Raw genomic sequence first — 13,574 nt, 5'->3', positions numbered from 1 at the left:
CTACCTCTCGGTTGTTTGTAGCCTTGAGCCTCATATGAAGGGTTGAAGGCCGGCGAGATTGCGTAGGAGGTGGACGGCTGTGATTGAGGGGACAACAGGAGGATGGGCTGGTTCTGCTTCGAACTAGCAGGTTGTCCTTGTTGGGTAACCGGGACAGCCTGCACAAATTGCTGCTGTTGCTGGTGTTTCTGATACGGCTGGAACCTCTTACCAGCCTTCTTTGGTTTCTTACCAGCAGTGGGGACGGATTCTTGTTTTCCTCTTCGAGGAAATACCCCACCTAGCTCTAAGGCTCTGGTTGAGCCTAGCAGCTTCGTGGTGCACTTCGTTGACAGCGGACTCTGGGAAGAGATCCGCTCCCCACATGCTAGAAGCCAAGAGTCTATTCGGCTCGTGCCTAATAGTACACTCCTGCAGAACATGCTTTCGGCAATTCCTCCTAGCCTGGAAGAAGTCGAAAGCGTCTGTTAGTACTGTCTGGAACTGAGATTTTGCCAAAATCTTGAACAGCGGTTCCGTGGCATAAGAGAGAGCAGCCATTTCCGTAATTATAAGGGAATTGAGGGACCTGCCAAACCTGGTTCGCGCATCAAACTCTGCCTGAATTAGGGAATCCGGCAGCCTTGGCAGCTTCTCGCCGAACTGGTCCATGGCGCAGTCCGGTTTGAGCTTACCAAGCGTGAACGTAGCTGGCAAGTTCTCCCACAATTCTCCGAAAGCCGGGAAGAGCGGAGAAGTAGACTCCGCCTCCCTTAACTGTGGGATGGGCTCATCCTTGAGGACTGCCTGAAGGGACTTCTCTACTATTTTCGTGGCGAACGGAAGAGAAGCCTCCTCTTCCGTCGCGAAAATAGTAAAGGGACTCTTATAGGCCTGGAGTTTAGTGTTCGTGCACTCCCAGTCCTCAAGGCAGTGAACCCATTCCCGCTGAGCATGATCTCTACTGTATAGGACAGACTCTCTAGAGATCTTGTCCTCCTAGTCAGCCGTTACCGTCAGCCTAGCATAACCGATGAAAGGCTGCGTCAGACCCGGAGGGTAAAACTCGAAGTCCTCAATCCTCCGAGTTCCACACTCCGGGATAGAGATCATCCCATCCTTAAAAGGAGCGTAGGCAGCTACTCTCCCATGGGTTCTCCATGGAGAAAGCTGGCAGAGAGTCGTATGGCGGGAGTTGGAGAATGCCAGTGCTTGGCACTGGGGAGACTGGAAGAGGAACCTGAGATAGCCCGGCTACTCGGTCCTCATTCTCTCTAACCCTGTTAGAGAGATCTTGTATCGACTGGCCTGATTGAGACAGAGTGCTCGACAATTGTGCGAACATCTGCTCGAATCTCGTCCCCAGGGCGGAGACTTGCGAGCCAACCAGCTCGCCCACCTGTTGCATCATCACTGCTGAGAAAGCAGTGGGGATCGGAAAGGTCAAGCTAGGCCCTGCTCCTCCTACCGGCGTAGCCGGAGTGGAAGCGGTGGAGGCGGGAGAAGGCACTGGCTCGGCGGGAGCGCGAGCCTTCTCCTTAGAAGCCTTGCTTCTAGAGCTCTTTGAGTGAGAAGAGCTCGGCTTAGCTTTCACCGCGTCGGCGTAGGAAGTCGAAGACTTCCTAGCCGAAGAAGACGAAGACGACTTCCTAGAAGTTGTCTTAGCCAGAGTCTTCGGTTCTCTCTGTCCCTTCACCTTTGGGGGTACAGAGAGAGCGGGAGAGCGGGTAGGGATCTCAGATCCCACAAAGCCTTGGAAAGAAGCACTCGAAGAAGGGACAGGAGAAGATCCAGGAGCACCCAAGGAAAGACCTTGGGCGCCCGACACACCTACCTCAACCAACAAATCCTCCACCCCTACCGCCATGGGCTCGATGTTTAGGTCCAGGGCAGCGACGTCCGGGACCGACTCCTGGGAAGCTACGACCCCAAAGGATTGCTGGAGGTCTTGCTGGATGGAGGCTATCAGAGGGCCGCGGACAAGGGGTCAACATACCCAGTTGACTTGCCCGCAGGAAGATCTGGACGGCCAGCTTCTTGTCAAGAATGTATGGCTGGCCTTTGGCGGCGTTCTTCCCAAAAGCCGCCCACCCACGCTTTCAGGGTGGCGAGGGCGACTTCCCTCACACCAGTAGCCTGAAAGAAAGGCGAGATGAGCTTCTAGTGGCGGAACGGGGTTAACAAACTTATGACTAAGAGTTGTTAGTAAAATGATAAGGAAGCCTATAATGGACTTACCCCATCTCCCAGCTGACCGACTAGGTCGTAGCAGATGGCGCAGGCTTCTGGGTGCCAGACGATCATCTCGTTGTATGACGTGGCACAGGGGGCGTGAGACCTGCACTCATCGTGGCCGCAGGGTCGTACAAACGTTCGCGTTGCACGCTGGGACCTGACAGTTGGTAGCCTGTAAGTGGAGAGATACATGAGTACCAGGTAAACACTTACAGTCTAACAGATGCTCCGCTGGTGCCGGAGCGATAAAGTTAGATTAAACCAGAGCCCCGCCAAAATACGTGTGGTAACCAGGTTGGTTGTGTGCCCTAGGCTATAGCTCCGCTGATGGCGGGGACACAAAAGGAAACCAACCAGGAGTGGTGGTAAATGGAAACCACGACGGAAAATGGCGGGGATGGTAGATATATAATAATAATAACATTACACAATTCATTGTAAAATTAGGGTATATCCTTAAAATAATAATAATAATAATACAAACCTCTCTCCACCCGTCTACTAGAAGAGTGCACGGGTAAGAAGCAAGCTCCCGTTCCGGTAGCGAGAGATGTAAGGATATAGTAGGCAAGCAACCGACCACTAGTAGTGCCCACCCCGCCCGCTGGCGGAGCCAGTAATCTATAACCAAAGGTGCCCCGGCTGCGACGGAAGGCTCCTTTCGTTATAGCGAGGGAGGTGGCTGAGCAACTGGGGAGGGGGGAGGAAGGTCTCGGCGTAACACGGCGGGAGAGAGAGAGGGGGGAGGGATGGCCTACTCCTCCCCGCCTCACCGACTACCCGCTCGGAGACCCGGTACCTCAAGAGTGGTCGCCCTATACCCCCCGCTGGGAGGAACCCCTGGCCACCTCAGAGAGGGAGAGAGAGAAGGCGACTGAGGTTGTCATGACAACCAAGGGGTCCCCCAGCCCCTCCCTATACCAGAAAGGGAGGGCAGGGGCAGGGTAAGGTGCGATGGAACACGTGACCGCAAGTGGCCTAGGCCGCGAGCAACACAACCGTGAGAGGGCCACGTGAACCAGGCTGTACCAAGACAAGGAACAAGCACCTAGGCTAGCCTAACACCCTAAATATAATAAATATATACATCGAAAAGATGGAAAAGACACTTTTAGTAAAAGAGAAAGAAGCCCAGGAGGAGGCAGACTGTTCCAAGAAACAGAAGCCTACTCGGAGCCAGCGATAGCCGATGAAGAGCAAGAGCCGGGATGCTGGGCCGGAATAATAATAATAGCCCTAAATACCAAACTAAGAGATATGGTATGGAGGGCTAAACTAAGCTAGAAAAACTCGAATGTTAAACAAAAAGGGACAAATTGAACGTAATATAGTAAGCCCACAATTAAGTACAAGAAGTCCCCAGTATGGAGGACCGGGAATTCTTAACGAGGCAGCATGGCGCCACCACGAGACAACCGGGGAACCGTACATGACCTATTTAAGAGGAAAATACTGGTACCCGGAAGATAAAATTGTGGTAAAACATTACTTATGAGTTACTTAACTTAGCCGTTGCAATAGCAGAGCGTTCCATGTTAGATGAATAAGATAAATCCCGGAATAGCACAGCACAGGAAAAAAAATGCGTCTTGACGCTAGCGCTAAAAATTAAGGATGTCCGCTAGGGGCGCTGCTGTCCGTGGCGTCCTCTAGTAGTAGTAGTAGCGACTGCATCGCCCGTTGGTATCAGCTCTCTCTTGGGGGGATTCTGATTGGAAGTTCTAATTGGTGATTGTCTCGTGGTAGTGTTCCCCACTCGCCCCTATTACCATACCGACACTTCTTTTTAAGAGTGAGCGAGTCAGTTTTACTGACATTTTCTTAATTTTGTTTTTCTCTGGTAATTTTAGATTAATTTTACCTAGAAAGAATGATATTAAGGATCCTTTCATAGGCCGACACGAGCTGAGCCCAGAAAAATTCTTTGAAAGTTTTTCTTGCATGTGATTAATGATGATGACTCCCATTTTGAAAATTTAGTAAATGATGTTTTGCTAATATTTCTAAGAGTACTTTTGAGTTATTATTTGGCAGTTAAAAAGAAGGAATGATTTCAGAACTCTTAATAGAACTAGACATGCAGTTTTAGCGGATGAAGATGATCAACGAGAATTGTTACCAGGCGATGAGTTTTCTGAAACCACAAGGGGAGGATTTGCAGAAGGTGGAGTTGCAGTCCTTTCTGGTGTTGACAATGGTGTAAGTATATTTATATTGAACTTACTGTTGTATAGTAGTTAATGCTAGTGGAATTCTTAAAATGTGAAAGTTATTACTATTGCCTGGAAATATTTATAAGTACTTTAAAAACAGACAAGTGAAAAATGTATGTATACTTTATAATGTGTCATGGAGTCACAAGATATCCTTCCACTACAGCAAGTGCCAAGATCTGGATCTGGATCTGGATCGGGATATTCACAAGTTATAGGGTCACCAGGGGCAGGAGGAGTTCAATCACCAGATAGGGGTTTTGCTTTGAGCTTTCACAGTGAATCCTCTACATCTAATGAACCAGCTTCAAGAGGTAAATATTCTTACCCACTTAGATATTTGCAAGTGTGGTTTGATATATCTTTTTCTCTACCATATTACAGATAATACAGTTGTAATGCACTCAATCATTTACTGGATATATCTTTGTTTTGACGGAAAGGACTTCAGTGCATTGTTTTATTGTGTTCAGCACTTGTTACATAGAAAGATCATGTGTTCATGGATATTTGTCATTTGCTGCTTCTAAAGGGGTGGCAGATGTCCTTTTAAGTCATTCCCAATATTAGTCATGAATAGTCTTTTGTTCAAATGGTTCCCTAGTCACATCTTGTTCAGTCCTGAAAGACAGGCCTCACTGTGTTTGCTCAAACCATGCATCATCATCCTTTAAGATTCATTCCAGGATTTGCATTTTATTTGTTTGTTATGATGTACCATCCATTTTCATTCTTGTGTTCATTTGCTTGTTATTATGTTCTTCGTTATGATGACAGCTTGTAATGATTGTGAATTTATATTTTTTGTGCATTTTTGTCTTCATAGCTGGTGGCATCACTAGAAACTTTATTGTTACATACGTACTGTGGTTTCTGTTTTCATATGTTTCCGAGAGTAATTTCCATTATTCGTTTTCACTGCTTTTAAATGTTCCCATTCAGGTTACATTTTGTTACTGTAGTCATAGGATTCCTTCGGGGGTGACTTAGTAGTAATATTGTATATAGCACAGCTGTGCTATGTGCCGATTTCGTAGTGACAAGTTACCTTTTGTTCTCTGTAATAAAATCTTGGCTTAATTTTCTGCAGAGATTATTCCTTATTTTTATTTATGATCTTGTCATTACGTTGCAAGTGTGTGACTATGCTCATTTTGCGAACCATGTTAAATCCCCATTCCTTGTGCCAGTGTAATTGTGGGGTTTTGAGTATATAGCACCTCTGTGCATACACAAATCAATAAATAACACAGAAGGCTGTGTTGAGCAGAATATCTAGATTAAAATTTATACAGATCCAGTGCTTTAGAAAATATGGATATTTGCTGTGAAATGTGGAATTAGTTATATGTTCTAGTCTTTATATAGTGAATTAGGAATACTATCTAGAAAAAGTATGTAAACAAGTATGTAAACATGGTGAACAAAGTATTTTGAGTATGAGAGTAGTGTGGCCACGATCCACATTTACAGGTTAATTAGATGTTCCATGCAAAGTTTTACAGGCGGAAGGTACAGGAAAATAGATTGTGTAACATTACTGTGTTTTCATGATATATAAGCCCTCAATTAAACAGTGTGTGTGTAGACTGGCATAGATGTTCTATATCTTGAGAGAACTCCTACATGGAGAGTAGTAAAATTACATACAGCCTGATTGGTTGTTGATAAAACCTACCAGCAGATTTGTTTTTTGATTGTCTGCTAACATCTCTAACTTTGTCCGTATTTGTGTGTGTGAAACCTTTCAACGATAATATTTACATAATTGTGATAGTATCCCATAAAAGAAGCTTATTTTGAGTTCGTTCTTTTGTAAGTTTACAAGGTTCGTGTCGCTTAATTTGAGATTCATTCATAGGGATGTAATAATCATGTTTATATTATTAGAAAAATTAGGCTTGGTAAATAGGATTCCAGTGATTATTTATATGATTGTTGATGATAATTTTTGGATGACATTTTTCAGAAATCATACAGCAACCGTACTATCCACCAACAACAGTCGTTCCTCATGAGGATGTAATACAAGCAATGACCTCTTCAGTCAACCCTGTGTAAGCCTTTCATTTTATTACTGGTTTTAAAAATGAATTAAGACTAACAAATATTTTGTACCACTTCTAACCTTGGTGTATAATTTTGAAAGTTTTCTGAAAAAAGCTGAAAAGCTCATTCAACTTTTATCTGTTATTAGCAAAGGAATTGCTGGTGTGCTCTGCACTTCATCGGTAATTACAATGTAGCTCTATAATATATGTATAAGTATGTAGAAGAAAAAGCCACAACATATTTTGTTCACAGTGTAGAAAGTTGAACTATTAAGGGATTTTGACGAAGGAAAAATCTATTTCTGGGCAACGACCTGTGTCGCCCTGTGAAATGGTTCCTTTGATACTATTTCTGAAGAATAAATATTGCTATTCATCCTAGAGAAAAAAGAAACAATATAATGCCAAGATAAATGGCTCGCTCACTTCTTATAGAAGTGTCGGTATAGTAAGGAGCGAGTGGAATCACTACCAGAGGTCCCTTGCCATTTAGCTTCTTCCTTCGACAAAACCCCGAACTACGGAGGAGCCGTGCTACAGCTCCCGGTCTACTACTACCGTGAGCGCCTCCGACGCCTGAGACGTCATTCCTGAAGATAGCCTCCAAGCTTGGGGTAAGCTGGGTGAGGATAATCTAACTACAGGGTGGGGTTTCACAGGGCGACACAGGTCGTTGCCCAGAAATAGATTTTTCCTTCGTCAAATCCCTTTTATGGGCTTGACCTGTGTCGGCCTGTGAAATAGTACCAGAGAATGCCAAACACCAAGCTTGAGGAACAGTACAGATAAATTAAAAAGGTAAAGTTAAACACTTGTAAGGTTAATAGTATAATAATCAACTAAAATTACAGTCTTACCCTAAGGGAAGTATAAGCCCTAAAACACGGGTTATCACTTAAAATTAGTTAGCCTAACAACAAACAATAACAATACAGGTTAGGCAAAGACAAGATATAAGTTGATATATACAAAAGAATGGAACTGAATCCGATTAGAATGATGAACAAAAGCAAACTAAGGTAACCCAATACATGGAGGCGACTAAACTAAGTAAGGGTGCAATGGGGCAGGTAGAAGGGAAGGCTACAAGAAGTTATAGTAAAATTAAGAATCAGGAGAAACTGTGTTTCCAGCTGCCACTGCTGGAAATTTGAGGGCTTCTAAGGGTTTTAGGTAGTGCCGTTTGAAAACTGTCGGAGATTTCCAGCCTGTATACTTCTTAAGATCGTCAAATTCCTGTGTTGGAAATAATTAATAGATGTGGCCACCGCCCTAACATCGTGGGCCCGAGGAAAGGACTCTGGATTGGCCTGTTTAATGAAGTATAAAATTTGTTGCCTGATCCCTTTTAGGGATAAAGTACCACCTCCCTTCCTAATGAACAATGGGCCTGAAGATTTCAGAGTTGTTCTGCTTAGGTAGGCTCTTAATGAGTTGACAGGACAAAGGGAAATGTCTTGAGGTAGTGGTAGGATTTTCCACGAGGACCATCTGTCCTGTGGGTCTTCATTTTTGGCTAGAAAATGGCGATCTGGGGATAAGAGGACTTCCCCTGAGGGAGGAACTCAATGTGGCCTGGTTCCCTTGATAAAGCTGACAGTTCTGATATTCTAGCTCCGGAGGCTAAACTTAATAAGAATAGGGTTTTCCTCAGGAGGGATATATAATTGCAAGAGTCATTGTTAATGTCCGAGGCCAGTTTGAGGACCATCATTTAAGAACCAAGAGACTGATTTAGGTCTCGTTGATGGTCTTAATCTAGCACAAGCTTTGGTATGGACGTAAAGTACGAATCCGTAAGGTCTATGCTAAAACCAAATTGGAAGATCTTTTTAAAGAGCTGATTTGGTCGTAGTGATAGTGCTTGCTGCTAAGCCTTTCTCAAACAATGATCTGAAGAAAGTTATGGCTAGGTTCGTTGTCATGACTTGAGAATTTGACAACTTAAGGAACTCTGCTAGTTTCTTGACAGATGAATCATATTGTCGGAGAGTAGATTCTCTTTTTATCTGATTCCAAGAATGAGATATTCTGGGGATCAATTTCTGCATTCCTCATGGCTGCGAATTTCAGAAAATCCATAAAGTTAGGGTTTTCTGAATTCTTGAGGAAGCGGACACAGTCTGAGTTTGCACTAACTGGGTTAGTTTGGGGTTGGGAATCCGTAGTGGTCGGAGTCTCAACTCTAGGAGTAGAGGGAACCAATTGCTCTTGGGCCAGTTGGAGCTACTAGAGCTACTTGGCCTTTGAATGTCCTGAGTTTGTCTAAAACTTTCATGAGAAGGTTCACCGGAGGGAGAGGTAATATTCTTCCATTCGTTCCAATCGAGGATCATTGCATCCGTAGCGTATGCTAGAGGATCGAGGTTGGGTGCCACGTAACAAGGGAGTTTGTGGTTTGACTCCGTGGCGAAGAGGTCTACTTGGAGTCCGGGGACTTGTAGCTGATCCAATTGAATGAACGCCTGTCCAGTGTCCACGGTCCGATTCCAACGGAGCGGAGCGTGATAGAGCGTCTGCTACTACGTTTCTTGACTCCTGCCAGGTGAGTGGCTGACAGGTGCCATTTGTTTTTGCATGCCAGAGAAAAGATGGCTATCATGACATGGTTCAAGTGGCTTGACTTGGATCCGCCCCTGTTGATGCAGTGTACTACTACTGCACTGTCCAGAACTAATTTGAAATGAGAGTTCTTGGGCGGACGGAGTCGTTTCAGTGTGAGGAATACTGCCATGGCCTCCAGTACATTGATATGTAGCTGGCGGAATGTTAACGACCAAGTTCCTTGAACTTTTTCGTACTGGGAGTATCCTCCCCACCCTGTTAGTGAGGCGTCTGTGTGGATCACTAATGATGGAGGGGGAACTGTAGAGGAATTGCTTTTGAAAGGTTCTTTGTCTCCGTCCAGGGGCGGAGACGTTTCCGTAAGATTGCTGGGATAAAGGCTAGTTTGTCCCGTGATCTGCAATTCGCTCTTGAGCGCCCCTATACTCTGGTTTATATCTTTGAGTTTGGTCATCTGAGCAGAAACGTCTGTGACTGATGCAAACTGGAGTGAGCCCAGGATCCTCTCCTGGCATCTCCTGGATGTTTGTTGTCGTTTGAGAAATTGTTTTGTAGCTCTTGCAATTTCTTTCCTTTTCAACGACGGAATTGATAGAGTGTGCGATTGTAAGTCCCACTGAAGGCCTAACCACTGGAATCGAAGATTCCGTGTTAGTCTGGACTTGGTTTTGTTTATTTGAAAACCTAAATGTTCCAGGAATTTGATCACTCTGACCGTTGCTTCTTTGCATTCTTTGGGGTTCTTTGCCCAAATAAGCCAATCGTCCAGATAAGCCACTAACATTATTCCCTGTTTCCTTAGCTCTTGCACTACTGCTTCCGCCAATTTGGTGAAGATCCTGGGGCTATGTTGAGCCCGAATGGCATTACCTTGAAGGAGTAGGATCTGTTGCCTAGTTTGAAGCCTAGGAATGGACGGAAGTGTCTGGCTATGGGAACATGATAGTAGGCATCTGTAAGATCTATAGAGGTTGTGACGGCCCCACGGGGAAGTAAGGTCCGTACCTGCGAAACGGTCAGCATCCTGAACTTGTCGCAATGAATGAATAAGTTCAGATGGGACAAGTCTAAGATGATTCTTCGGTTTACCGAGTCTTTCTTTGGCACGCTGAACAAGCGTCCTTGAAATTTTAAATTGTTGACTCTTGAGACTACTCCTTTGAGAAGGAGGTCTTCGGTATACTCTACCAATTCCGTTGTTGGTGCTTGATAGAATCTGTTGGTTGGAGGAGGGCCCTCTAGCCAACTCCAACCTAGTCCCTTTGTTACTATACTTTGAGCCCAAGGGCTGAAACCCCCACCGCTGGCGGAAGAGGTACAGCCTCCCTCCTACCTTGGGATTCTCACTGCTGGTTTGCCGAGGGGCGGCCACCTCTTGCTCCTCGGAAACCTCTTCCCCTGTTAGCAGCCCTGCCGGATCCTCTGAATCGAGAGGCACCTCTTGCTCTACTGCCTCTCGCAAACCTATTGAAAGCCTGAAAGTTCTGGCTTTCATAGTTGGAATTGTAGGCTGGCGAGACAGCAAAGGAAGTGGAGGGTTGAGATTGCTGGGACTGAGGGGTCAGAACAAGGTATTGTTGTTGACCCTTTGACGATGGTTGCCCTTGTGATGCTGGGACTGCCTGAACCAACGTTTGTTGAGAAGGCTGGAAGGGAGAGAACTTCCTTGGTTTCTTCTTGTTCCTTGGGTTAGGACCAGAAGATTCCTGCCTCCGCTTTGCTACCAGTCCCCACCTGACTTTGAGGCACTGGTTGACCTTAGAAGCCTCATGAAGGACTTCTGCTACTACTGGTGCTGGAAAGAGGTCCGTTCCCCAAATTGAGGAGCAATCAGTTTATTCGGTTCATGGCGGATAGTAGCTTCCGCCAGAACGTGCTTCCTACAATTTCTCCTGGCTATGAGGAAGTCGTAAAGGTCACACTGCATGGTGTGCAGCAGACCTTTAGCCAAAACTTTAAATAACGGCTCTTGTTGGTATACAAGAGCCGTCATCTCCGCCATAGTCATGGAGGAAAGGGATCTCGCGAGCCTAGTCCGGGCGTCGTACTCCATCTGGATGAGAGAGTCCGACAACCTGGGGAGTCTCTCACTAAAGAGAGAGGTGGCACAGTCCGCCTTTAGTTTTCCTACTGAGAAAGTAGGAACTGCCCCTTCGAAGTACGTCTCGGAGCCTGGGACTAAGAGAGAGGTGGGTTCCGTCTCTCGTAGTTGAGGCAGGGGCTCGTCTTTCAGGGCGGCCTGAAAGGTTGCTTCCACTACCATAAGGGGTCAGTGGTAGCGGAGTCCCTTCCACCGGAGTAAAAATGGTGAAAGGACTCCTAAAGGCTGTGATGCGGGTGTTTTCACACCCCCATTCTTCCAGACTTCTCATTAGAGTCTGCTGTGCCTGTTCCTGTCCCTCGGAAGGATCACTGTTTCCTTGGGAACCTTGTCCTCTCTCATCATCGCTGCTTCCGTTAGTCGGACGTAGCCAATGAATGGTGGTTGAAGGTCTCTGGGGTGGAACTCGAAGTCCTCACGCCTTCGAGTTCCTATGCCTTCGATTGTCAACATTCCGTTGACAAACGGGGCATACGAAGCGATCCTCCAAGGGTTGGCCGCCTTGAATTCCGGCAGTTGGCTGGAATCTGGCATTGGAAGAGGAGAAGGTGGCACAGATAGAGGGGAACCTGCCGCAATCGAGGTTTGGATCCCGGCGATGGCATTCTCCTGAGCGGCCAGCCGTTCCGCCAGCGATTGGATCGACTGGCCGGAAGACGTAACAGAAACTGGAGAGCTGGGAGAGCACCGAGCCGACCTTGTTGTCAACCAAGGCCCCTACGATCACTCCCACCTGCTCCAGAATGTTAGCCGAAAAGGATTCGGGATCAAAAAGAGGGACTTGAGCCCGATCCTTACGTGATCTATGTTTGGGGGACCTCGACGCAGAGGAAGAGGCCTCCCTTGACCTAACTGATCCGGGGAGGGTGAGCCGGAGTTATAGTGTCTGTCAGGATGACCGATTTCTTGGGGAGAGACTTTTTAAGTTTCTCCTCGGTCATCTTAGCCTTGGGGATCACTGAAGTAGCCTTAGGACGGACAGACCGCTGCTCTTCAGTGAAGCCCCGGAAAGAAGTGGAAGTAGAAGGATCAGTAGAAGGATGGATGAAAGGGAATTCAGGAAAGGGCCCTGAGAACCCACAGGAGCTGCCCCTACTACACCCTTACCTGTACCCATGGAGTCAATAGCCATGGGTTCAACGTCGAGGTTCATTTGCCGCAACGTCTTCTGCAACGTCCTCTGGGAAATCCCCCTCCTGTAGGGAGATCATGACTTGAAGGTCGGCCAGCAAAGGGGCGGCCGCTATCGGGTCCACCACTGATCTTTCTTGGCTCCTGGGAATATTAGGTCCGTCATATCCTGGGTAAGAATGTAGGGGCGGCCCTTAGAATTCCGGCCAAAACCCCCTACCCAAGCTTTGAGAGTCGACAAAGCTTTCTTCTTTCTTCATCAGAACCCTGTAAAAAAGGGTCTAGAGTTAGGGAGAGGATAGGGGAGGAATGTCTGTTGTGTTGAGATTATATGAATATGTGTCTCATATGTGAAAGGATAATATAACAACAAGTATTCCAGGTGACGAATGAATGAGAAAGTGCTAAGAACTTACTACTAGTGAGGCATCTCCTACTAGCAAGTAGCAGGTTTGGCAAGCTTCATGATGCCAAACGATAAAATCCTCCACTTTCACTGCACATCCTGCATGAGAACGGCATACTATATGGCCGCACAGGTCTTGGAGGATGGCACTGCACCCAATCTCCTGGCACAACATCTGTAAGTCAAAGGATACATGAGTACCAATGACAACCTCCGGTGGAATAATATGCAAATCTATCCGTGGGTGCCGGAGTAGGACCGACGGATAGAGATCTACGTATGAATATTACGTAGAAAAATTACGAGGGGGAAGAAAGTCTCTGCCTCCGCCTAAGCTCACTTGTCATATGACTAAAAATAGACTCCGTAGGCGGGCCCGGAGTTCTCCGTATGGCCCGGAGTTAATTAATATTGAGTGAGCAATGTCAAACTTCTAACGAAGCAAGGGATAGTACGAGAGGCGGAAATAAAAAAAAAAAAAAACCCCCCGGAGTAACGCAAAAGATTCTAAACATTAAATACACAAAATAAAACAAAATAAAACCCCTTATATCAGTAAGTGCTTCGTGTGAACTATCCTAAGTGGATAGGAAACCAGTGGTTCCCTCCCCCCCTCTCTATGTTCGGTAGCGGCGGATAGACACCTGCCGATCTGAAACTGAGGGGGAAAGAGTAGGGAAGAATGTTGGGGGTAGGGGAGCCCTCCCCCTTGAGTCGGGACCAGTTTAAGTTGGAACGGCGGAGAAGAAGGGGGGAGGAGGGGGGGGGTGGGGAAGGAGGTCCCGAGCCCCCCGAGGCACGTGACGAGTGAGAGTACCAGTAGGGGAGGGGAGATCCCCACCAGTCCCGTGAGGTCAACCCCCTTCTCATGCAGACTCGGACGCTAGCTGTGA

General features: G+C 46.5%; 1 protein-coding gene across 2 annotated transcripts in view; it reads left to right on the top strand.

Moving 5' to 3' along the window:
- Nucleotides 1-13,574, top strand: part of LOC135222003 (SID1 transmembrane family member 2-like) — a 180,884-nt gene that overhangs the window by 74,782 nt on the left and 92,528 nt on the right. For both annotated transcript variants that reach the window (XM_064260113.1, XM_064260112.1), the window contains exons 8-10: nt 4,272-4,413; nt 4,594-4,741; nt 6,397-6,484. In XM_064260113.1, the coding sequence (XP_064116183.1) occupies nt 4,272-4,413; nt 4,594-4,741; nt 6,397-6,484 (378 nt within the window). The remainder of the gene's footprint in view (nt 1-4,271; nt 4,414-4,593; nt 4,742-6,396; nt 6,485-13,574) is intronic.

This window comes from Macrobrachium nipponense, chromosome 3 (assembly GCF_015104395.2).
Source record: "Macrobrachium nipponense isolate FS-2020 chromosome 3, ASM1510439v2, whole genome shotgun sequence".
NCBI classification, from domain to species: domain Eukaryota; kingdom Metazoa; phylum Arthropoda; class Malacostraca; order Decapoda; family Palaemonidae; genus Macrobrachium; species Macrobrachium nipponense.
This window is presented reverse-complemented; position numbering and strand designations above follow the sequence as displayed.